General features: G+C 36.6%; 1 protein-coding gene across 1 annotated transcript in view; it reads right to left on the bottom strand.

The window, feature by feature from the left end:
- The window catches only part of DYNC2H1 (dynein cytoplasmic 2 heavy chain 1), a 369,596-nt gene that overhangs the window by 151,111 nt on the left and 194,335 nt on the right, over nucleotides 1-24,150 (bottom strand). Inside the window, exons 71-75 of the mRNA XM_024768920.1 lie at nucleotides 16,952-17,017; nucleotides 14,899-14,949; nucleotides 14,025-14,102; nucleotides 11,888-12,019; nucleotides 10,828-10,900 (exon numbers count right to left, since the gene is read on the bottom strand). Of these exons, the coding sequence (XP_024624688.1) occupies nucleotides 10,828-10,900; nucleotides 11,888-12,019; nucleotides 14,025-14,102; nucleotides 14,899-14,949; nucleotides 16,952-17,017 (400 nt within the window). The remainder of the gene's footprint in view (nucleotides 1-10,827; nucleotides 10,901-11,887; nucleotides 12,020-14,024; nucleotides 14,103-14,898; nucleotides 14,950-16,951; nucleotides 17,018-24,150) is intronic.

The raw sequence follows: 24,150 nt of genomic DNA, 5'->3' as shown, positions 1-24,150 counted from the left end.
TAATTCAAGAAATAATTCAGAATATGAATGCAGAAGTATGTACAAGAATTTTCCTTGTAGCTCTTAATACTAGTTAAAACAGGGGGAAACACAAGGTTTTAGAAACAGTAGTCTGAATGAGTAATTTCTGATAGTGATATAAAGGAACTGAAGTTACAAAAATGAAGTAAAAGATCATGCACTTAAAAGTAGATTAGCACTGTTTGAGGAAAGCAGCCTAGGAACCTGTTTGGAAAACTGGGAATTTTGGAAGAAAGCACTAACCATTCTGTCTCTAGACTGCTGTTCTGGACTAGAGCTGCAACATCTCCAGCCTCCAGCCAACTCTGCTCGCTTCAGACTGGCCACCACAATCCTAATTGGCAAGAACCAATTCCTTAATACCTATCCTATTGCTCCTGTTTCTCCTGAATTCAGTGGGTTTTGTATATTGACAGACTCCTTGGTTTGTCTCAAGTCTGAAGTCAAGGGGAGAGTCCGTCGGCAACCAAGGACCTCTCTGTTCAGTCCTGAGCAGGATTTTCCTCAAATTGTAGGGCTTGTCCGTATACTTGTGGCCCTAAATATATAAAGGTATATGGTTATACCATCCCCTAGACTTTCTCTAATTGTTGAATATTGTGCAATGCTTAACATATTAAACCATTAAAGCCATCTGTCCATTTATCTTTATTTCAAATATCTGAACATATGGCCAGCATATACTTGAGCTCAGTGTTTGATGGTGAAATTTAAATGTGGATAAAATAAGAATAGTATACCCATGAAAAGAAAAGTAGATTAGGCAACATGATACCATATTGTATATGCATCTATGTGCCTAAAAAGAATAGAAAGGTGTACATAAAAATGTTAATGATGGGCTTCCCTGGTGGCACAGTGGTTGAGAGTCCACCTGCCAATGCAGGGGACGCGGGTTCGTGCCCCAGTCAGGCAAGACCCCACATGCCACGGAGCGGCTGGGCCCGTGAGCCATGGCCGCTGAACCTGCGCTTCCGGAGCCTGTGCTCTGCAACGGGAGAGGCCACAACAGTGAGAGGCCCACATACAGCCAAAAAAAAAAAAAAATGTTAATGATGATTATCTTGTAATGATGGAAAAACAGGTGTTTCTCATCTTTTTACTCCTCTACATCTTCTCATAGACCTCTAATTAGATGTACTATGTGATAAGAATATGTCAAAATGTATATAAAGATATTTTCATATAAAATGACCACAAACATTTTTATTATATGCACTATGAGCTACTGTCAGTTTGTTGCAACTGCTCCTGAGAAGGATAGGTAATTCTGGTATAATATATTTCTCCTTATCTTTTCTAACAACTACAGGCATATCTCAGAGATACTGTGGGTTCAGTTCCAGACCACCGCAATAAAGCAAACATCGTGATAAAGCAAGTCACATGATTTTTTTGGTTCCCCCGTGCATATAAAAGTTATGTTTACACTATACTGTAGTCTATTAAGTATGCAAGAGCAATATGTCTAAATAAACAATATAAATACCTTAACTAAAAAATACTTTATTGCTAAAAAATGCTAACCATCATTTGAGCCTTCAGCAGGATGTAATCTGTTTGCTGGTGGAGATTCTCGCCTCATTGTTGGCGGCTGCTGACTGATCAGGGTGGTGGCTGCTGAAAGCTGGGGTGCCTGTGGCAATTTCTTAAAATAAGACAACACTGAAGTGTGCTGCATCGATTGACTCTTCCTTTCACCAATGATTTCTCTGTAGCGTGCAATGCTGTTTGGCAGCATTTTATCCACAGTAGAACTTCTTTCAAAATTGGAGTCAAATCCTAACACTGCTTAATCAACTAAGTTTATGTAATATTCTAAATCCTTTGTTGTCATTTCAACAATCTTCACAGCATCTTCACCAGGAGTAGAATCCATCTCAAGAAGTCACTTTCTTTGCTCATCTGTAAGAAATAACTCTTTATCCATAATTTTTTTAATCATGGGATTGCAGCAATTCAGCCACATCTTCAGGCTCCATGTCTGATTCTAGCTCTACTGCTATTTCCACCACATCTTCAGTTACTTCTTCTACTGAAGTCCTGAACCTCTCAAAGTCATCCATGAGGGTTGGAATCAACTTCTTCCAAACTCCTGTTCATATTGATATTTTGACCCCTTCCCATGAATCGTGAAGTTCTTAATGGCATCTAGAATGGGGAATCCTTTCCAGAAGGTTTTCAACTTACTTTGCCAAAATCCATCAGAGGAATCACTATCCATGGGAGGTATGGCCTAAGAAAATGCATTTCTTAAATAACAACACTTGAATAGCAAAATTATTTCTTGATCCACAGGTTGCAGAATGGATGTTGTATTAACAGGCATGAAAACAACACGAATCTCATTGTATATTCCCATCAGAGCTCTTGGGTGACCAGATGTATTATCAGTGAGCAGTATTATTTTAAAAGGAAACTTTTTTATTTTCTGAGCAGTGGGTCAACAGTGAGCTTAATCTAGTGTACCATGTTCTAAACAGACGTGCTGTCATCCAAGCTTTGTTGTTCCATTTATAGAGCACAGGCAGAGTAGATTTTTAGCGTAATTCTTAAGGGCCTGAGGATTTGTAAAACAGTAAATGAGCATTGGCTTCAACTTAAAGGTACCAGCTGCATTAGCCCCTAACAAGAGAGTTAGCCTGCCCTTTGAAGCTCTGATGCCAGGTATTGACTTCTCCTCTGTAGCTATGAAAGTCCTAGATGGCATCTCTTCTAATAGAAGGCTGTCTCGTCTACATTGAAAATCTATTGTTTAGTGTAGCTACCTTCACTTATTATCTTAGCTAGATCTTCTGAATAACTTACTGCAGCTTTTACATCAGCACTTGCTGCTTTACTTTGCACATTTATGTTATGAAGACAGCTTCTTTCCTTAAAGCTCATGAACCAATCTCTGCTAGCTTCAAACTTTTCTTCTGCAGCGTTCTGACCTCTCTCAGCCTTCGCAGAATTGAAGAGAGTTAGGGCGTCTCTCTGGATTAGGTTTTAGCTTAAGGAAATGTTGTATCTGGGTTGATCTTCTATCCAGACCTCCAAAAATTTCTCCATATCAACAATAAGAATGTCTCACTTTCTTATCAGTCATGTGTCACTGGAGTAGCACTTTTAATTTCCTTCAAGAACTTTTCCTTTGCATTTATATCTTGGCTAACAGTTTAGAGCAAGAAGCCTAGCTTTCAGACTATCTCAGCTTTGGACATGCTTTCCTCACTAAGCTTAATGAGAAAGACACATGACTCCTCCTTTACCTTGAGGACATTTTAGTGTTATTAACTGACCTAATTTCAATTTGTTGTGTCTCAGGGAATAGGGAGGCCTGAGGAGAGGAAGAGAGATGGGGGGAACAGCTGGGTGGTAGAGCAGTCAGACACACATAATGTTTATCACTTAAGTTCAATGTTTCATGTAGGCATTATTTGGCACCTCAAAAACAATTACAAGAGTAACATCAAAGATCACTGATCACAGATCACCATAACAAATATAATAATAATGAAGAAGTTGGAAATATGGTGAGAATTACCAAAATGCAACACAAACACGAGTTGAACAAATGCTGTTTGAAAAATGGTGCCAAAAGACTTGCTTGACACTGGACTGCCACAACCTTCAATTTGTAAAAACTACAGTAACTGCAAAGTGCAATAAAACAAGGTAGGCGTATACTGACTGAAACATATGGTTTATTTGGAAAATACATGCCAATACAGAAATTATCTTTTAAAAGTTAAAATCATTACCATATCATTTCTTAATTTAACAAATAGACACTTTAAACTCCATGAGGAATTTTATCTGTTTTGCTCACCATTTTGTATACAGAACCAAGCATAAATTCAATTATTATTTCTAACGTTAAAATCTATAAAACTCTTAGAGCAAAAGATAAGCAGAACACTCTATGACATAAATCACAGCAAGATCCTTTTTGACCCACCTCCTAGAGAAATGGAAATAAAAACAAAAGTAAACAAATGGGACCTAATGAAACGTCAAAGCTTTTGCACAGCAAAGGAAACCATAAACAAGACCAAAAGACAACCCTCAGAATGGGAGAAAATATTTGCAAATGAAGCAACTGACAAAGGATTAATCCCCAAAATTTATAAGCAGCTCATGCAGCTTAATAACAAAAAAACAAACAACCCAATCGAAAAATGGGCAGAATACCTAATAGACATTTCTCCAAAGAAGATATACAGACTGCCAACAAACACATGAAAGAATGCACAACATCATTAATCATTAGAGAAATGCAAATCAAAACTACAATGAGATATCGTCTCACACCAGTCAGAATGGCCATCATCAAAAAATCTAGAAACAATAAATGCTGGAGAGGGTGTGGAGAAAAGGGAACCCTCTTGCACTGTTGGTGGGAAAGGTAAACTGATACAGCCACTGTGGAGAACAGTATGGGGGTTCCTTAAAAAACTACCAATACAACTACCATAGGCCCCAGCAATCCCACTACTGGGCATATACCCTGAGAAAACCATAATTCAAAAAGAGTCATGTACCAAAATGTTCATTGCAGCTCTATTTACAATAGCCCAGAGATGGAAACAACCTAAGTGTCCATCATTGGATGAATGGATAAAGAAGATGTGGCACATATATACAATGGAATATTACTCAGCCATAAAAAGAAACGAAATTGAGCTATTTGTAATGAGGTGGATAGACCTAGAGTCTGTCATACAGAGTGAAGTAAGTCAGAAAGAGAAAGACAAATACCGTATGCTAACACATATATATGGAATTTAAGAAAAAAAAATGTCATGAAGAACCTAGGGGTAAGACAGGAATAAAGACACAGACCTACTAGAGAATGGACTTGAGGATATGGGGAGGGGGAAGGGTAAGCTGTGACAAAGCGAGAGAGAGGCATGGACATATATACACTACCAAACGTAAGGTAGATAGCTAGTGGGAAGCAGCCGCATAGCACAGGGAGATCAGCTCGGTGCTTTGTGACCACCTAGAGGGGTGGGATAGGGAGGATGGGAGGGAGGGAGACGCAAGAGGGAAGAGATATGGGAACATATGTATATGTATAACTGATTCACTTTGTTATAAAGCAGAAACTAACACACCATTGTAAAGCAATTATACTCCAATAAAGATGTTAAAAAAAATCCCACAGAAGATAAATATATATTCATTAATCCAATTTATACAATATTTCAAAGTATTGGAACATTTTGGATTTAGAGAAAAAACTCACGAAAAACATTTTACTGTTTAAGATAACACAGGTGACACTCATGTTACTGGGAATTGCATGTTAGCCATTCCACCCACAAAACTCCTATAAAATCCACATTGCACTTTAAGTAAACTTAGTCTATATATAATCACTGGTTTTAAAACCCAACTAATTTTGACTCATGACAGCATTTGAACTGTCAGTGTCAATCATTCAAAGCTATTCAATAAAGTTAAAGAGCCAAAAATATTCATTCCATTGTGAATTATCAAAGCGTAAAACTACTTGTAAATCACTGGGATCTTATATTTTGACCTTGACGGTTAAAATACATAAATTCTCTCAAAAGAAAAAAAGAACTAAAAATAAGTCAACGAAATAACTCTAACCTTTATTGTATTTTATTTTACTCAGACAAAATGTTGAGATAATAAAAAAGAAATAATTTGCAGTTTAAAAAGGAAAGAATATTTGTTTTTCTGTTTGTTTTGTTTTGTTTTTTTGCGGTACGTGGGCCTCTCACTGCTGTGGCCTCTCCAGTTGTGGAGCACAGGCTCCGGACGCGCAGGCTCAGCGGCCATGGCTCACGGGCCCAGCCACTCCGCGGCATGTGGGATCTTCCCGGACCGGGGCATGAACCCGTGTCCCCTGCATCGGCAGGCAGACTCTCAACCACTGCACCACCGGGGAAGCCCATAAAAAGGAAAGAATATTGCTCCTGTACTTTTTAGGTATCTGAGTAAAGAAAGCAGCAAATACTATCAAACTATTATAGTTAGCAAGTATAGTTGATTCATTCTTCCTCATTCATCTCATCCTCCCTAACAAAGAGACTGATAAGAAAATTACTTTTCCTTTATCAGAGAGAAAAGACAACTCTTAAAATGTAACACAAATATCAATAAAAAGAAGGAAAATCGACAACCACTATCTAATCTAACACACATCAACCAATTAAATGGGAAAATACTCTTTAGAAATGCAATAATACTCAAGCCTGGAAACAAACAAAAAATGTCCAACATTTTGTGGTAGAGTAAAATTCTAAAGATACCACTTTCAAGATTCCTACCCCTTGGTTGTTCAATCAAACACTAACCTAGGTACTTCTGTGAAAGGACTTTGTAGATGTAACTAAGGTCGTGGATCCTAAAATAAGATTATCCCATATTATCCAAGTGTGCCAATTTAATCACTTGAGCCTTGGAAAGCAGAAAAACTTCTCCAGCTTAAAGTCAAAGAGATGCAGCCTGAAGAGAGAACAGGAGAGATGAGGCAGAGGGGGCAGTCAGAGATGTGAAGCATGAGAAGAAATCAATCTGCCATTGGTGGCTATAAAGGAGGAGGAAGGGGGCCACAAATACAATCAAAGAATGAAAAGGCTTCTAAAAACTGAGACAGACTTCTAAGAACTCAAAATGACAAAAAGAACCTCGATTGTCCAACTGCATGGTGCAAATTCAGCTGAGTGAGTTTGGAAATGGATTCTTCCCAGAACCTCCTAATAAGAGTCCAAATGACCAACACCTGTATTTATTTAGCCTTGGGCAACTTGGATCAGAGAAACCAGGAGGGCCTACCAGACTTCTGATCTACAGAACTATGAGATAATAAATGGGTATTGTTCTAAGCTGCTAATTTGTGACAATTTGTAACAGGAGCAATAGAAAATGAATACACATTTCCTTATGTCCTTCCTTTTCTCTTAGACACAGATGTCACAGGACAGATTGAGCTATGGAAGCAAAGATCATGGGATGGGATGTTAGCATGGATAAGAGAAGTAGAGGAATGTAAAACTAGGAAAGTTTCAAGGCTCAAAAAGACTTTTTGATGAAGAACCTTTGAGAAGTTACTGGTTCTTGCAGCTATTGCACCATCTTCTGTGAACATGAGTACCTCAATACACACAGCATAATATTGTGCTCAGAATAATTATTAAATCAGAATTACAGAAGTCAGAATATCTGCATCTGGTAACTGCTATTTTGAAAAAGTAATGCAGTAGATTCAAAACTGCTATTTTGAAAAATTAATGCAGTAGACTGTGTTAGTACACAAGGCTTGGTTTGTAGGATTAAATTAAAGCAGCATGCCTGAAAGTTTTGAGGCATGTTCTGCTAACTTAAATCTTCAAACCAAAACTACTTTCATAAATGCATCTTTATAAGTTACTATTTTAAAGTTTATAGATTATAAAAAGGATTGCTAAAACTTAATAAAAGTCTTTCCATATGAATAATGTTTGAGAAATTATATTTGAAATCAAATCTCTAAAATTTGATTAAAAAGATAAGTGCTTGTCATTTTCCAGCAATATGAACTTTTAAAACTTATTCATACAGTAAAACCTCCAATTTTATATAAAAACTGTATTAATAAAACCACTTGACCAAATACAAAGTCATCAGGCCATATACCAGTATATATGGCTTTTGCTTAGAAATAGGTAGAGTATAATTTTAGAAGTATATTAAACTTCCAAAGCATTTGAATATGTGCATATCATGAGGTTTTCACTTATGCCATTAAACCTTAAATGTCATTTAACCTAGAGATGAAATAATACAATACAGAAGTATTCCAGACAAATTCAATAAGAAAGGTCATGTGCAATGTGGCACAAAGAGCATATTTTTAAAGACTACATGGGTGAGAAAAGAATAGCCTCCTAAGAACTTCTCTGAAATTGCCTCATTTTACTTAAACTTGCATTTGAGTTATAGGAACAGACAAAAAATATATATAAATGAGGAAGAAATATATCAGTTAGTGTTAAGAAATGGGTAAAGAATTAAAGCAAGTAGATGTGTTGGTACTGATTAAATGGCCCAGAAAGGCCTCTCTGAAAATGCAACGTTAACATCTGAATGATACAGAGGAGCCAACAATTAATAAAAAAGAAAAAACAAACAAAAACAGAGAACAAACAGTGCAAAAGCCCTAAGGTTGTTTTCCCCACGAAGGCACAGTGGCAGGCAAGAAGGAAGCAAGATGAGGTTAGAGAAGAAGGTTGGCGCCAGACTGTGTGGGGCTTTGTAAGCTTATACAGTTGACCTGTAGATAATGCAGGGGGGTTATGGACACTGACTGTCCACAGGCAAAAATCTGAACATAGCTTAGAGTTGACCTTCTGTATCCGTAGTTCCTCTGTATCCACGGTTCCTCCATACCCGGAGTCCCACATATTCAGATTCAACCACCTGCGGATCATGTAGTACTGTAGTATTTACTATTAGAAAAAAATCTGCATAAAAGTGGACCTGCACAGTTCAAAACCATGCTGTTCAAGCATCAATCATATATAAATCTGGAATTCATTCTAAGTGTTTTTTGAAAAGATTTTGGAAATTTTAAGCAAAAAAGAGAGATGATTTGGTTTAAGTTTTTAAAAGCTCACACAGCCTTCTGGAGAGAATGGACTGAAGAGGAAGCGCAAACTGAGGCAGGGAGACCGATGAGGAAAGCGGTCTCTGATTTAACACACACTTACAGTGCCCATGTGCCAGAAGCTGTTTAAGGCACTGGGGCACAACCATGAACAAAACAAAGCTTGTGCCCTCATGTGGCTAATATTCTAGTTGGGGAAAAGGAAATTAATAAACAGGTAAATAACAATATGTCAGATGGTGATAATAGTTAAAATAAACAAGGCAAAGGAGGATATGAAGAGCTGAGGAAAGAGTACATTATTATATAGACAGTGCTCAGAGAAAGTATTAACTTAAAAGATGACAATTGAGCAGAGAAGCAAGGGTGATAACTGGGGGTGGAAATCTGCTGGAAGAAGGAACAGCAAGTGCAAAGGCCTTGAGACTGCAGAAACAAACTTGCAGCACTAGAAAAACAGGAAAAAGCCTACTGTGGTTGTTAAAGATTGAGCAAGGGTGACAGTGGTAGGAGATGAGATCTGAGGGGAAGAAGAGGACCAGAAGAGGTAAGACCCTGTAACACACTGGAGGGACTCTGAGAAAGATGAGGTGCCATCAGAGAGTTAGAACGGAGAAGTGATATGATCTAACTTATATTTCAAGAGACACTCTAGCTGCTATGCTGAGAATAAACTGGAAGTGGGAAAGAAAGAAAGCCTGATATAATGGTGGCTTGAAAAAAGTGGTAGATGGTAGTGGAAGTATGAGAAGTAATTAGATTCTCCACATTATGAAGATAGAGCCAAAGCTATGGCAGTAAATGAGGTGAGAGATGATGGTGGTTTGCATTAGGTTGGTAATAATGACACCAAGTAAATGAATTCAGAGTAAGTTTTAGAGTTGGAGCCAAAAGGACTAGCTGGTAGATTGGGTATATGAAGTAACGAAAAGAGAGAAAGGATCACTTCTGGGTTTTTTGTTTTGAGCAACTGAGTGGATCCTAATACAGACAAATCAAAAGTTCTGTATTGGTCATCTGACATTCATAAGAAAACATCAAATGAGCATCTGTATATATGATCCTAGAATTCCACAGAGAGGTTGGTGTTAGAAATAAGAGATATAAAAGTCAGTAATTTACAAATGATATTTAAAGTCAGGAACTGAATGAGGTCATGAAAGAATGTATAATAATGAAAGAAGGGAACCCAGGGCAAGACTGCAGTGGAAGGAAGAATATTCCAACATTTAAAAGGAAGGAAGAATACTCCAACATACAGAGAAGCAACCAATAAAGGAAAGAGAAAAGGAAAATCCTAAAAGGATTGAGAAATGAAAGAGGAAACATAATAATCAAGAGAAGAAAGTGGAAAGTGTTTAAAGAAGGAACAAATGGACAACTCTGTTGAGAGATCAAGTAAGATAAAAGCACAGAAGTCACTATTGGAAATAGATATATGGAAGAAGACCTCATTAACCTTAACAAGAGCAATCTTGTGGAACTTTAGGGAGGAAGTACAAATAGAATGAGTTGAAGGTAGAATAAGAGTTGAGGAAATAGATTACAGTGGTCTTTGACTATGGACACACTTTCAGGATGTTTTGTTGTAGAAGAAAATAAAGAAATGGGATGATAGAAAGGGGATAGAGGGTCATGGGCAGCATTTTTAAGACAGGTGATACTAAAATATGTTTGTATACTAACAGAAAGGATCCAGTAAAGAAGGTGAAATTGATGATGCAGGAAAAAGGGATAATGGCAGGAATGAAAAAGGAAAGAGCAAATGGCTGGCCTTTAATTGGAGCAAGGACATTCATTCAGAGTAACAGAAGGGAAAGCAGAATGAGTATGAGTACCATTGTAGGTAGCTGGTAGAACTGTTAGTGGGAAATAAACATTTTCTGTCTTATTGCTTCTATTTTCTCAAAAAATGCTAGTAAAAGGTTACTTCAAGGGACTTCCCTGGCGGTCCAGTGGTTAAGACTCCGTGCTTCCAGTGCAGGGGGTGCGGGTTTGATCCCTGATAGGGGAACTAAGATCCCACATGCCCCGTGAAGTGGCCAAAATAAAAACAAAAAAAAAACAGGTAGAGATTGTAACATAAGTACGATAAAGGGGAAAAAATGTATAATCTTTCTAAACTAAGGTCAGCATAGAATAAAATGTAAATTAAAAACAAACTTCAGGTCACTGGTCTAGTTCTAGAAAAGAAGTGTACTTACCCAGAGTTTTACATGCAAATAGAGTCATGGCACTTTGCAATCTGTCTGGTCTGAGAGCCTGTACCACAAGAACCTTAAAATAAAGTGCAAAGTATTTTTAAATAATAAAGTTCCTATAACAGCTGTAATTAAACAATAGTTAATGTTAAATTAAACAAATGTTTACCACAATATTTACTATGCCTAAAACTGTCACAATAGGTATATAAAAAGACACATCTTTAATAGCCAAAATATTACTAAAATTCATCAGATCTACCATCAAAAGTAAACATCAGCATGTAAGGGTCATAGCATTAGCTATGTCTTCAGGAACTAATAAAGGGCCCAACGGCCAGTGAAAATAAGGGTATGTAGGTAAAGCATTCTTGGTGACAGCCATGCAGAAGCATAAAACTCTTAACCAAAATTTTCAAACTACCAATTTTATGCTGAATCATATCTATCTGTTACTAGATGTTTAAGTTTTCAAATGAAGTTTTTCTCAGTTTTTTTTTTTTTTCATTGTTTTTAAACACACTTGGTGAAATAGAATTCAACAAGGGGCAGAAGCACAGCCAGCAGCCTAGTTAAGAGATATAAATGGAAGGGTCATTTCCTGGAGCGTCAACTCCTGTGCCCTCTACAACCTAAGACTTTGGTCTAGGCAAAAGACTGAGTGGAACCCACCAGTAGGTTTCATCATTATATTTCGACACAAAATGGAAAAAAAAAGTTCCCTGTTCCTCACCATAAGGTCTTTTCCTTAGAGAGAACCCTGGGAAAAGAGTGAAGAGCATGTACAATCTATACTTTAACTTCTTTTGGTAAGACGTGTTCTCTATTGAGAAATCCCCCTTGGGTCAGAGGCAGAGGAAGTAAGAAAAGCTACAGTGGGAGACACACTACCTAGAAACGTTGCCAATGATTTCATTGTCTGGACAAGGTGGCAAAAGCAGAAAGCCCTTTCCCACATATGCCCATTAAGGTTATGTGACACCCTAAAGGCAAAGCTTTTATTTAAATGGCTTCTGAGTGACAACAGAAACATTAAATACATTTACGTGTTTAGACAATTTACCTGCTGAAATAAGGAAACTTTCTTTGCAAGAATAGATGGAAACTCTTGCTCACATGTTGAATTATGATAATAAGTATGCCACAAAGCTACATCTTCAAAACAGAGGGTTTGATAAAGACTGGGGAGAGCAATCTAAAAAATAAAAATAACCATATATACTGAGCTACAAGCAAATATAAATACACACACATACAACCATACTAAATACACACACACACTAAAAAAAGTAAGTGGAAACCAATTATTGATATTTACCATTTGTTTTCTAATTCGTGTTGGCTTATCTAATCACTTCTAGATCAGAAACAGTATGGCAGACTTATCTAATCCAGAATTAAACAAAAGCAAATATTTCCAAAGTAGTACTAAATCAATACTGCAAATTAACAAATCTTTTCTCTATGTAAAAACATTTGTACCTATCTCCACCTTGTGGGGAAAAGAATACTTTCATTAAAACCATGTGCAAATTTTAACCATTGCCAGAATGGAGTTCCATGTTAGAGTGCAAAAATATGCCCAGTTTCAAATCTTGACTCTATACTTTCTCAGTGACCATAAGTAAGTGACTATATCACTCTGGGCCTTAGTTTCTTTATCTGTTAAATGAGGACAATAACAGTAGCTCCCTCACAATGTTGAAAATATCTAATGAGATGATCCATTTTCAAATTCTGCATACCTTGAACATAGTAAGTCATCAATAACTGCTGGCTACTCCTACCGTTTTAACCATGTGCTACTGTACCATTAGAATAGTTGTGAAGAAAAGCAGGGAAAGGAAAGGAAGAATGGAAACATATGTTACAGATTTTGAGAGAAGTATATTTGTCTTTCATTCCCCACAAAAACAACACTTTAGCCTGAGTAAAGAACACAGACAGAACTGTTGGGAGTTAGGCTTTTTCTTCCCCATGACCCCATCCTCACTGCCCAAGTCATACCAGGGGAAGAAACTGTGGGGAGGGGAAAGAAGGAAGGAGAGAAAGAGGAAAAAGACACTATATTTGGAAAACCTACATATCAAAGGCACGTAGGAATGTGGTGTCAGAATGCCTTAATTAAAATCATAGTTCCAAAACTTCCCAGCTATTTGATATTGGATAAATTATTTAACCTGTCTACACCTCAGTTTGCTCTTCTCAAAAACAGGCATAATTATGACCTCTTCAATAGGTCATTGTGATAATAAAATAAGATAATGCATCTGAAGTATTTAACATGATGCTTGGCACATAACAGTTCCTCAAAAATATGTATGAAATTGAAAAGAAAATAGGTTCACGCATTTTGCAACTCCCTGCACTGATTCTTATTTCTCATCTGTAAAAAGAAAGTTAATAATACCTCCTTCTTAAGGTTTGTGTGATAATTGAATAAGATAATTCATTTGAAAATGTTTTATAAACTAAAATGATAATAAAACACTAATGTATATTATAAACTTTCTCTGAATAGGAAAGCCCCCCTTTCCTAAATGTTTTGCATTTCTTTACTTAACAAGAAATTAGTATGTGAAAAAAAGCATCATTATAATTTTTTTTTTTTTTTTTTGGCGGTATGCGGGCCTCTCACTGTTGTGGCCTCTCCCATTGCGGAGCACAGGCTCCGGACGCGCAGGCTCAGCGGCCATGGCTCACGGGCCCAGCTGCTCCGCGGCATGTGGGATCTTCCCAGACCTGGGCACGAACTCGTGTCCCCTGCATCGGCAGGCAGACTCTCAACCACTGCGCCACCAGGGAAGCCCCATCATTATAATTTTTAGGTTAACACAGTTAAGATTTTTTCCCAAGTGTAACCTCTCAGTAGATCAATTTTTCAAACAATTTTAACTGTATCATGTTGATTATTATTAAGTTTGCCATTAGGGGTTCATGAAATAGTTCAGAGGTCCTGCCCAATAATCCAGAAATCTCTTCAAATTCTCACTATTTTTCATAATTATTGATTTTATGCATTCTATTAAAATTGTTTAAGGGACTAATCAGAATAATTCTTGGATATTCTTTTACCCAGGGATTCTACATCATTTCACAAAAATATCAACACTGAGTATGAATAAGTAGCACATAAAAATATAAACAGAAATAACTCAAATACTAAAAAAAATAAATCTCTCATAGTAGAAGAGGAATACCTTTAATGTTGCCACTGCCCAGCTTCTTTCCTGGTCAATCCAAGACGGAAGTTGATCACGTATTCTTTGTTGAGAGTCCTTTTTAATAAGAGCAATTATTTTCCTTAGTATATCTGGTAAAACTCAGACTTTAAAAAAATTAAAAATTGACCAGCTAATTTTATGAACACTATTTTGAAAAAAACTCATTCTATGTATTCTTTAATTTTTATCTATTTTACAAGTCAATATGGTAAAATTCTACATAACATCAGGTACTAGTAAACATTTAGACAAATGTTACATTCATTTTCATAGGGCTTAATCTTTTGTAAAACTTCAGAAAAACTCAAATGTAATAAGAAACTTCCATAGAATTATATTATTTTTAATTATATTTTGCATGTCAGTCATAATCTAGGTTTCGCATTACAGTTTGGATAGGTTGCTTTGAAGAATAATATTATCCATTACATGTTTAAATAGAAAATTACTAGAGAAAAAGCTAAATTTGAATAAAGTTGTCAAAAATAAAATGAAGTAATTTTTAACTTTACTTATATAAGAAAATTTTCCTAGTTATGTTACGAGATTTGATCTTCTTCAAATTACAAAAGTTTTCTTGGAACCAAATATATATACACTGAAAAAAAGAAACCATATTAATTTCTTATATTTAATTAATATTCTCAGAAGAATACATGTCCTCAAGGACAAAAAAACACATATAGGTCCATTTTCTATTATGGCAATAGAGGCAATGATATAGTCCTCTAATTAAAATATAATTTCAACAGTAATTTAAAACTTCTCTCAAGCAAATTATATTTCATGAAAACAAAGCCAGAGTTATTTTCACTAAGCGTGAAATAATAATTTTGTTATTCTAACTTACAGCTTTCCGCAACATGTCTCCAACAACCACACCTGTAAATGTATCCCATTCCTATTAAATAAAAATATGAGAAACACACAAAAGATATTCTAACCATTTAACAAATCTTTTTAAATTTCCCCATAAGACAGCTTACAATTTAGCTTTCTAAAAACATGGAAAAAAATAAAACTCCTTTCATACCTTCCCACTCTACAACATTAACATAAGAATGAGTTCATGTACCATACCAACATAAAACATTAAAACAAAATCTACTAGAATAATTTTAAGACAAAAATAGAACTACAGGGCTTCCCTGGTGGCGCAGTGGTTGAGAGTCCGCCTGCCGATGCAGGGGACACGGGTTCGTGCCCCGGTCCGGGAAGATCCCACATGCCGGCGGCTGGGCCCGTGAGCCATGGCCGCTGAGCCTGCACGTCCGGAGCCTGTGCTCCGCAACGGGAGAGGCCACAACAGTGAGAGGCCCGTGTACCGCAAAAAAAAAAAAAAAAAAAAAAATAGAACTACATTATACATGTGAGTCTCAACATCTAAAAATTTAAATGTCTTATTCAATTTGCATTTGTCACTACCTTTAATTTTTCCTATTATATACTACTCCTCGCTAATAGATAAGCAGTAAGGTGCACCAAAAGTTTAAAAATTGTGTATATTGGGAAAAATAGAGAAAAGTACTACCACTAACTTATCTTTTCCAACATATTGGGAGAAGACTGCCATTACTCCTTTTTTTAAAAAAATTAACCCATGGAATCAAAATTGATCAAGTGTTACAGAATCTAGAGCTCTTAGAAAATCTATGTCTTCACTCTGGGTTACCCATTCAGATAATTATGGGCACTACCATATTATTTGTTACACATTGGCCAGCAAATAAAGCCAGGACATATTAAAATTTGAGAGCCATATGGAAAAATTACCAAAGCAACATACTTCCTGCCTCCACCCACTCTGACCACTCATTCTTCCTACTGAAGTTATACAGTCACAAATAAATAAAATACAAATTATCACTACTACTTTATGCAAGTCAAATAAAACTGTTCTCCTTTCCCCATGATAATTTATTTATACTCCAGGAGGGAAAACTAGGGAAAATTAAGTCTTATACAGCAGAACATATTGAGCATGGTGAAAAACATACAGGAGGAGGGAAAGGCATCAAAGTAAATAGTTTAAATAAAAAGAGTCAAGTTAAATTTGGAAGAAACTATACAAGTCAGCCAGAGCATGTGGAGTTAGAGAAAAAGAGAGAACAGTCACATGGAATGGTATGCATTCTTTTAACTATTCAAATGAGGGGAACCCAGAGCATAGTTACAATCTGACCATAGAGAGTTAAAGGTTACTAGGTCAAAGTGCACTGTCCATATATACTGTTCGCTGCCACCCTGGCTACTGAATGCTCACTTTAATGATAATGGCATAATAATGAGAAAAATCACTTACAAATAATTTTTTTAATATTAGAAGCAGGTCAGATATGGATTACTTAGTTCTATCTTGAAGGAAATTATTTTCAGGTTTGAGAGGGGGTTATATGGTAGACCAGAAATGAAGTCACAGACAAAAAAAGATAAATTATACATTAAAATATTAACATAAACCTGCAGGCTCAAAGAAGGCTTCTAAGAACTGCCCACCCTCTTGCTTCATCTGCTGACTCTGAGCAAGTCAGTGGAGGTAATAAATAATGTAGTGGCATACCCATATTGTTTAACTTTTTTATATTTATCAGTTCCACTGCTTAGACGAGGGAAATAAGAAGGCTGACACTACTGGTGCCCTGGAAAAGTGGACTTATGTTCAGAAAAATCTAGGTAGCATGGTAAGTTAGAGTTCTTTCCCTGCCTTACCCTTGCTTCAGAATACTGGGCTCACCCAAACGAGAGTACAACTGTAAATCAGCATCTTACACTAAACTTCTAAGTAAAAAATAGATTGACATGTAATTTCTAGCCTTAAGTAACTTCTAATCTAACCATAAGTCCACCCATTACCAGATTTCTATGCAACTTTTTAAATAATTTTCTCCTTTCCTTCCACTTACATTTTCTTGAAAAAGTTCAGGATGCATGCCTCGAACGAAATGCAAAGCAAACATCAACTGATCAGCCTGAAAAGAATAACAGATGTTATCTTGCTTTTTCTAAATTTGTGTTTTTGGAAAAGCATAGTCCTTAAATTTTGGTTCACAAAATCTGTATTCTGTCATCTAATAATCTACTTTTATCATCTACATATGACAACTCTTCTAAGTTGGGGATGAGAGTACAGAGAGAGTGCTAACACTTTTAGAGATAGTGCTAAGGATTAATCAGTGTGTACATCTCATTAAAAAAAAACAGATTTAACTAGCTGAAATATCATTGTGAGGTTTAGATTAGTCATTACTAACCAGATCAACCTTTTGGATTAGTAATCTTCAATTTGTCAGTATGTTATATTCTCCTGAATATTCTGTATGCCCCTAAATCAAGAAACTTCACTTCTAGAAATTTATGCAGGGGATCAAAAATGTACTCCTAGAGAAGAAATAAGGATATTCATTGCAAGGTTTTTAAAATGTTTATTTATTTATTTGGCTGTGCCAGGTCTTAGTCACAGCACATGGGATCTTCGCTGTGGCACATGGGATCTTCAGCGTAGCGTGCAAGATCTTCGTTGCATCATGCGGGGTCTTTGGTTGTGGCATGAGGACTCTTAGTTGCGGCATGTGAACTCTTAGTTGCGGCATGCATGTGGGATCTAGTTCCCTGCCCAGGGATCAAACCCGGGCCCCCTACATTGGGAGCATGGAGCCTTAACCACTGGACCAGCAGGGAAGTCCTGCAAGGCTTTTTATAATGGAGGGAAAACTGAAATAAATGTTCAAAAGTCTATCATGAATAACAGTCAAATCAAAGTGTATAGCATAGCTCATATTGTTTATTTAAACAAATATGTTTATATAAACAGATATGGATATACATCTGCAAAAGAAATTAGAAATAGATATCAACATTTTTATCAGTGATTTATTTTTGAGATTACAGGTTATTTTTATTTCATTATTTTTTCTTAGGTGTATTTTGCAAACTTTCTAAAATAAGCTTATATCATTTCCATAAAAAAAAAAAAACAGCAACCAGTTTACTAACATAACCATCTGCTCAAGCACCATCTTTCCTACCAAGTTCTAATTCAAACTTTATTTAGCTTTTCCCATATTGTAAATAATACTTTATTCGTATCTGTGCATGCTTATAAACCTACAGATAAATATAAGGATATTACAATACAATATATGCAAAAGATATGCTCAACAAAAAAAGATCCTCCTGTAAATACTACCAGCAAGTGATCTCCTTGCCTGCAAGAAAACCACCCCTCTGTTGGAAAAATCCAGTGTCTTGAATAATACAAAATAATAATTTATTTTATAAAAGTATATATCGGGGGCTTCCCTGGTGGCGCAGTAGTTGAGAGTCCGCCTGCCGATGCAGGGGACATGGGTCCGTGCCCCGGTCCAGGAGGATCCCACATGCCGTGGAGCGTCTGGGCCTGTGAGCCATGGCCGCTGAGCCTGCGTGAACAGAGCGTGTGCTCCGCAACGGGAGAGGCCACAACAGTGAGAGGGGCCCACGTACCACAAAAAAAAAAAAAAAAGTATATATTGGGTATGTTTGTGTGTGTATATATACACATATATATATAGCAAGTACTCAATAAATATGTATTAAGTGAATAACTAAAAAACAAACATGTTCACAACTACAACACAGTCAATGAGTGAAAATAAAGCATAAAACCTGGAAGCAGATGGCCATCACTCAGGTATGAGAAAAACAGTTACAACCAACTACAGTGTATATAAAATAGCTAACATGTGGCTTAAAATATATAAAAAGCAAGGCATATCATTGGGAGATATGTGTAATATTCTTTGGAATTAGAAGGTTAGAATTCAGGTTTGGCTGGAGACTTTGCTGGTGGTCCAATGGTTAAGAATCCGTCTTGCAATGCACTGGACACCGGTTCAGTCCCTGGTCGGGGAACTAAGATCCCACATGCCGCGAGGCAACTAAGCCCACGTGCCACAACTACTGAGCCCACATACTCTGGAGCCCGTGCATCACAACTAGAGAGAAGCCTGTGCACTGCACTGAAGAGCCCACTCTCCACAATGAAAGATCCCGCATGCCACAACTAAGACAACGCATCCAAAAAATAAATAAGTAAATATAAAAAAAGAGAATATTAAAAAAAGGAATTCAGGTTTGGGATTGAACAGTAGCTAGCTGTATAAGGCAGTAAGTTGCTTATTTTACACACTAATGAATATTGTAAATGATTATAATAGCATCCCTCATCTAAGGTAAAGAAATAATGATTAAGATAAACAAGACAATAAATGTATTACTTTGAAGGCTTCATCACTTAATAATACAGTTAACTCTTTTTTACACACATATAATGCACACACAGTATTAATACATTTATTTAGCCATTTCTTTCTTTGAACTAAGGAAGAGTAATGTAGTCTCTAGTGTTAGTGGAGAGAAGAGAAGGCTCTACAACTCTCTGAGCCCCAGATTATCCACTGGAGTCAAAGAACTACTTTATTGATTATTACTGAGCCAAGCTCTAAAATGTTGGCAAAAAATAGGCACATATTATGTAGTCAATAAATGGGTAATGGTGGTCATCCTTTTCTTTGTTTTCTAGTCACAGAAGACATCCTGACCTTAGGGATAAACCTATAATCAAGTTGGCCCAATCTCAATATATCATGCCACAGATAATGGTACAAGGGATGATGCCATATGACCTAAGCCAGGCAAACCAGGATCATCTTCTATGATTTTCCAACTGGGAGATGGCAGAAGAAAGCTGTTTATGGTAGCTGTCTGGTTGCCTAGCTGTACCAATGAATCCCTTTAGCCATAAGAATTTAACAATGATTTTATAATGAGGAAAAATGATAATTCAAGAATAAACATAAAAATATAGTTTACTGAGAGACAGAGGACACATTCCCAATTACCCTGAGGTAAAATCAAGAATGAATTAATCAAACTTAAGGATTATCTGAATATTTGTTTCAAAAAAAACCTGTCAATAACCAGAGTTTAGAAAACATTTTGGACCTATAATATCCTTGATCTTCCGAGCTTATGAGTCGGAAAATTTGGGTGTTTTAATTTAAGTTCAATTTATTTCAGTATGCTTGGGTTCTGTTACAAAATAATTTAATATCAAGAGGATACATAATAAACAAAATTTCAACTGATCATCTACATAATTAACTAGCTGAATGAAGAAAAACAGTAAGAGATAGTAGACCACTGGATGGTATATGTCAGCCACATATTCCATACCATGCCATCACACACACATCATACTCTAGTAAAAATTCAAAAAGAGTGAGACTATTAGAGAAGGATTAATACAATATGAGAGAATCTTAAAGTTAACTTTATAGCCGATAAGAAGTTCACATTTCCAAACGTAATGGTTTGTTTTAACCACATTCTATTACCAAGACGTCTTTGGCATCATGCAAAATGGGTTTGAATTCTAGCTCCAACACCCACTACATCTGAGTAACCTAGAGAAAGGTTAAAGCTCTAAATCTCGGCTTCTTCCTTTATATAATAGAATTGTTGTAGGAATTAATTAACAATGTGTTAAAGCACTTAGTGCCTAGAACACTGTAAGTCTTAAAAGGCGACAGATAGTAACTATCTGCTTTACAGTAAAAAGATATAGTATGTAATATTGGAAAGGAAATTTATTTCAAAAATATTCCATAAATCCCACAAATCTCAGAGACTAAGAAGCAGTAGAAAGTATAATTCATTCATTTTATTTCTACCCTATAATATTCATTGCTTTCAAATATGTTTAATGAAAAGTCTAAGTAGATGTTACCATATGAAGAAAAATCTTGTTTTAATCTCAAAGAAGTTGATATAGGATAGAACTCAGGCACTCACACTTGTGCTTGAAGCTAAATCATACATTTTAAAAAAGAATTCCATGCACATTTACCTATACTTCCAGAAACTCTAAAGGGTTAGATACAATACTAAAAGTTTCAAAGTTATCTAAGCAGAAGAAAATTATCTAAATTACCAAGATTCATTTTAATAACCACAGTTTATAAAATTTCTAAACACCCAACCAGAGAACTTCCATGTTTTTATTATAAGAAAACACATTTTGATAGGAAAAATACCATAATTCAAATTAAATGAGATGTAAGATAAATACAATCATGAGATGCTATAATTATTTTATTTGTAAAACATAATATTCATCTGAATTTTAATCAATCAACTAGCAAATTCATTTGAAGAAAGAGGCAAGGTGAGCTGCACAGGCATAAAGCTTAGAAGGACTTTGCATGAAAAAACTTCTATTTATACATAACCAGACATTCTTCCTATACCATTTCAAATCTTTTAGACAATAATTCCATAAGGGGAAACAATAAGAATCATACGGTCTCACAACATTTTCTTTAACCTGTTTCTGTACTCTCACCCAATATAGTTGGAAATTATTTAATACACCAACAAATTCCATTATTTTGTATCTATTTGAAACAATAAACTGTGATGAAGAAATGATATGTAAAGGTACTAACTTGTACATAGGTTTACTATAATCATCATAAGTTTGGGGAAACCGAATGTGCTACTTATCCTATCATTGTCTAAGGTACTTAGATTACTGAAATAAACACTTTTGAACTCATGAATAAAAAGAATGATATAGCTAATAATCTAAACTGAAAATACTAGACAATTTTCCCCATTTGGTTTAGTTCATTTTCTGATATAAAACAAGTCAATCATTTTTCTGTTCCAGGTCAAGATGCTTTCAGTTCAATGTGATGTGAATACTAATAATTCTCTCTCTATTTCAAGAGTCTATTGTTGTCATACTGCTCTCACTAACACAACAGCAAAACCAGCATTAGAGAAGTTCTGGCAGTCAGTTTAACGTAACGCTGACTGCTAAAAACCGAAAACCTTTCACTAAAATATAAAATTGGTTCCATCCTAAGTAAGGTTAGAGTGCTAAATCTTGAGAAATGCACCTCAGTTTTACAATTAATATGCTTTCTGAATTTTTATTCACCACTGAAACTCTATGGAATGCTGAATTCAAGATGAATAGATTTAATATCACTCCTATAGAAATACGAATTTTACAAAACAGATATTCCATTATCAATTAAAAACATGTCTTAAGAGACCTTCAAGATGGCAGAGGAGTAAGATGTGGAGATCACCTTCCTCCACACAAATACATCAGAAATAAAACTATATGTGGAACAAGTCCTACAGAACACCTACTGAATGCTGGCAGAAGATCTCAGACTTCCCAAAAGGCAAAAAACTCCCCATGTACCTGCATAGGGCAAAAGAAAAAAAAAACAGAGACAAAAACAATAGGGACAGGACCTGCACCTCTGGGAAGGAGCTGTGAAGGAGGAAAAGTTTCCACACACTACGAAGCCCCTTCACTGGCAGAGACAGGGGGGTGCTGGTGGGGAAGCTTTGGAGCCATGCAGCAATAAGGGTGCAGAAGGCAAAGTGGAAAGATTCCCGCACAGGGGATCGGTGCCGACCAGAACTCACCAGGCTGAGAGGTTTGTCTGCTCACCCGCTGGGACGGGTCAGGGCTGGGAGCTGAGGCTCGGGCTTTGGAGGTCAGATCCCAGGGAGAGGACTGGGGTTGGCTGCGTGAACACAGCCTGAAGGGGGCTAGTGCACCACAGCTAGCCAGGAGGGTGTCCGGGAAAAAGTATGGACCTGCCTAAGAGGCAAGAGACCATTGTTTCGGGGTGCGTGAAGAGAAGGGATTCAGAGCACCGCCTAAACAAGCTCCAGAGATGTGCAAAAGCCATGGCTATCAGCGTGGACACCACAGACGGGCATGAAACGCAAACGCTGCTGCTGCAGCCACCAAGAAACCTGTGTGCAAGCACAGGTCACTATCCACACCTCCCCTCCCCGGAGCCTGTGCAGCCCACCACTGCCAGGGTCACGTGATGCAGGGACAACATCCCCAGGAGAACAAACGGCGGGCCTCAGGCTGTTGCAACGTCATGCTTTATATTTTTCAACGACCAGCAACCTACAGTGCTTGACACCTATGCCAAACAACTAGCAAGACAGGAATACAACCCCACCCATTAGCAGAAAGGCTGCCTAAAATCATAAAAAGGTCACAGACATGCCAAAACACACCACCAGATACGGTTTTGTCCAGCAGAAAGACAAGATCCAGTCTCATCCACCGAACACAGGCACTAGTCCCCTCCACCAGGAAGCCTACACAACCCACTGAACCAACCTTAGCCACTGGAGGAATACACCAAAAACAAAAGGAACTACGAACCTGCAGCCTGTGAAAAGGAGACCCCAAACACAGTAAGTTAAGCAAAATGCGAAGACAGAGAAACACATAGCAGGTGAAAGAGCAAGGTAAAAACCCACTAGACCAAACAAATGAAGAAGAAATAGGCAGTCTACCTGAAAAAGAATTCAGAGTAATGACAGTAAAGATGATCCAGAATCTTGGAAATAGAATGGAGAAAATACAAGAAACATTTAACAAGGACCTAGAAGAACTAAAGAACAAAGAAACAATGATGAACAACACAATAAATGAAATTAAAAATTCTCTAGAATAGATCAATAGCAGAATTACTGAAGCAGAAGAACGGATAAGTGACCTGGAAGATAAAATAGTGGAAATAACTACCACAGAGAAGAATAAAGAAAAAAGAATGAAAAGAATTGAGGACAGTCTTAGAGACCTCTAGGACAATATTAATTGCACCAGCATTTGAATTATTGGGGTCCCAAAGAAGAAGAAGAGAAAAAGAGAGGGACTGAGAAAATATTTGAAGCGATTATAGTTGAAAATTTCCCTAATATGGGATAGGTATTTTTTTTTAATTTTTTTATTTTTTAGCATAGCTTTTAGCACTTGTTCTGACTGGTAGAATTGTTTTTGGTTTGGTTGCTCTCTTTTTTCTTTCTTTCTTTTTTTCCTTTTTTCTCTCTTTTTTTTATTTACAACTTTTTTTAATAATTATATTTTATTCTAACAACTTTATGTTATTTTATTATTTTATATTTTCTTTCTTTCTTTTTTTCTCCCTTTTCTTCTGAGCCATGTGACTGACAGGGTCTTGGTGCTCCAGCTGGGTGTCAGGCCTCTGCCTCTGAGGTGGGAGAGCCAACTTCA

This window comes from Neophocaena asiaeorientalis, unplaced genomic scaffold (genome assembly GCF_003031525.2).
Source record: "Neophocaena asiaeorientalis asiaeorientalis breed wild unplaced genomic scaffold, Neophocaena_asiaeorientalis_V1.1 scaffold151, whole genome shotgun sequence".
Classification (NCBI taxonomy): Eukaryota; Metazoa; Chordata; class Mammalia; order Artiodactyla; family Phocoenidae; genus Neophocaena; species Neophocaena asiaeorientalis.
This window is presented reverse-complemented; position numbering and strand designations above follow the sequence as displayed.